Source organism: Eleutherodactylus coqui, chromosome 13 (genome assembly GCF_035609145.1).
Source record: "Eleutherodactylus coqui strain aEleCoq1 chromosome 13, aEleCoq1.hap1, whole genome shotgun sequence".
NCBI classification, from domain to species: domain Eukaryota; kingdom Metazoa; phylum Chordata; class Amphibia; order Anura; family Eleutherodactylidae; genus Eleutherodactylus; species Eleutherodactylus coqui.
The window spans coordinates 22,471,936-22,474,241 of NC_089849.1; the positions used below are offsets into that span (position 1 = coordinate 22,471,936).

Sequence of the window (2,306 nt, forward strand, 5' to 3'; positions counted from 1 at the left end):
TAAAAAGAAAGATGGTGGAAGACAAATCTGGGTCTACGGTAGTTGCCTAGACAATCATGGAACTCCAGAATTGTCTAGTGCAATGGAACTTTGAAGGAAAGTTCTCGCAGGAGTCTTAAACTACACCGCTTCCTGGTTTCATCTCCCACCCTCACCTCTAAACTTTTGGCTGGATTCAGACGAACATGTATCGGCTGGGTTTTCACACCCAGCCAATATACGTCGTCTCTCTGCAGGGGGGAGGCTGGAAGAGACGGGAGCAGTGCTCTGAGCTCCCGCCCCCTCTCCGCCCCTCTGCACTATTTGCAACGATGAGAGGAGGGACGGGGCTAATTCTCGGAACTTACCCCCGCCCCCATCCCGCCTCCTTTCATTGCAAATAGTGCAAGAGGGGGTGGAGAGGAGGCGGGAGCTCAGTTCCTGCTCCTAGCCCTCCCTTCCCCCCCCCCCCTTGCAAATGAGGACACCGTATATCGGCTCTGCATGAAAACCGAGCCGATATACAGTCATCTGAATCCACCCTTTGGTGGACTCATAAATGGATGTATGCTTTAGCTCATAATTTTCACAAATCCATTGTACACAGATATTGCAGCATGTAGAGGCTCAGTGAATGTAGCAGTGAAGGTGTGCAGAAGTTTGATGGGGTCACACAAGGCATAAAAAGACAAACATCCTGCCTCATAATCCAAATACACCCCGAAGTTCTGTGAAGGCTCCTTGAATGGAATTTGAAGTTGCTTTCCAGCATGAAGCATGAAATACTCAGAATTAAATCTGCGCAAACACCAAGACTTCTCATTATGTCCAAAAAGGCTGCCATCTCCTCTTCGGATTATACTTGGATATGCCATACCAATCCTAAAAGTCCCAATTTTACTAGTTTCCACTTCCCAGTAATGCCGCCCCGATGAGAAGTTTGTGTCACTCAGTACTTGGTTGTTGTTAAATTGATTGATGGTTAGAGGAGCCCTATTCCGTTCCCCAAAAACAAAGGAGGCCATTTTCATATCTTTGGATACATTGACTGAACTCCCAGCTGTACCTTCATCTAGTAGGATTTTTGTTTGCGGTTTCAGTGAAATACTTTCCTTGATTTGACTCATAATATGTGTAACACCTTTGACCAAAGGCAATGAGATAAGTCCCTCATCGAGGTTACCCACATAAGGCTGTGCCCCTTTCCCAGGATTACCCTGGAATGTCTCCTGGTCTTGTAAGAGGATTAGTGGATCAGTCTCGCTACACAAAGTCTGAAAGTGAAGTATCTTCTTGGTCAAACTATCTTTCTCCAATTCCAGATGATGAAGGAGATCAGTGACCACAAGTGAGATCTCCTCTTTCTGCCTGGTGACCTCACTCAAGACTGTCTGCTCTAGAACATCCAGCTTTCCTTTGATCTCCTTAAACAAGTTTGCCATTCTCTTGGTTAGATCAGTTGCACTTTCTTCAACTTTGGTCTTGTGATCTTGAAGACCCTGGATTCGGGTGTCAGACTCCTTTTTCCGTGAGATAAGTCCTTGCAGGTGTTTCATCAGCATGGCCAGTTTCTTTGTGGAGGCTTCCTTCAGTGGACCTACAACATGTTCTTTGTGGTTCCCAGTCAGTCTACAAGACACACAGATACATGTTGAATCCTTGTAGCAGTAGTACTCCAAGATCCTCTTGTGGGCAGGACATTTTCTGGTGTCCAGGGAGCTGGTGGGCTCTATAAGCACATGTTCTGGTGACTTTACATGGACCCTCAGGTGGTCAACGCATAATGAAGCTTCACACTGAACACAAGACTTGATGGCAGGTACAGGAGAGTGAATACAGTAAGTACATGAGATGCCACCAACCTCTCTCTCAGGCACAATGGGAAAATGTTCTGCTATGTTCCTTAGAGCGATATTTATGTGCAGCGCAGGCCGTTCCAGGAAGTGTTCTCTGCACTCTGGGCAGGAATAGGTTCCCGATTTCTCCTGTGAATCCAGAACCCCCTTGATACAATCCATGCAGAAGTTGTGTCCACATCTCAGCACTACGGGGTCTGTGAAAACGTTCAAGCAGATGGAGCAGTTCAGCTCTTCCCGCAGCTCAGCAGAGGCCATGATTGTGTGCAGGAAGGGGAGAGGGGCTTGTTCAGAGTTTTGTTTCCTGACTTTTAACACTTTATATTCCTGTTACTTTGCAGTCAGCATATTGACATGAAGCTTTAACTGGTGTCTTCATCAGAGATCCAGGGGTTAATTACTTGAGAAGGAACAGAGATCAGATGTTTGGGGTGATTCTAATTATCTATTTACATCAGTGAGCCGGCTGAA

At 46.3% G+C, this 2,306-nt stretch overlaps 1 protein-coding gene across 1 annotated transcript; it reads right to left on the reverse strand.

Annotated features, from left to right (window-relative positions):
• Positions 1 to 511: 511 nt before the first annotated feature.
• Positions 512 to 2,064, reverse strand: LOC136587528 (tripartite motif-containing protein 14-like). Its single transcript, XM_066586161.1, has one exon. The coding sequence runs from the start codon at positions 1,995 to 1,997 to the stop codon at positions 552 to 554; it is 1,446 nt and encodes a 481-aa protein (XP_066442258.1). The 5' UTR covers positions 1,998 to 2,064; the 3' UTR covers positions 512 to 551.
• Between the last annotated feature and the right edge of the window lie 242 nt (positions 2,065 to 2,306).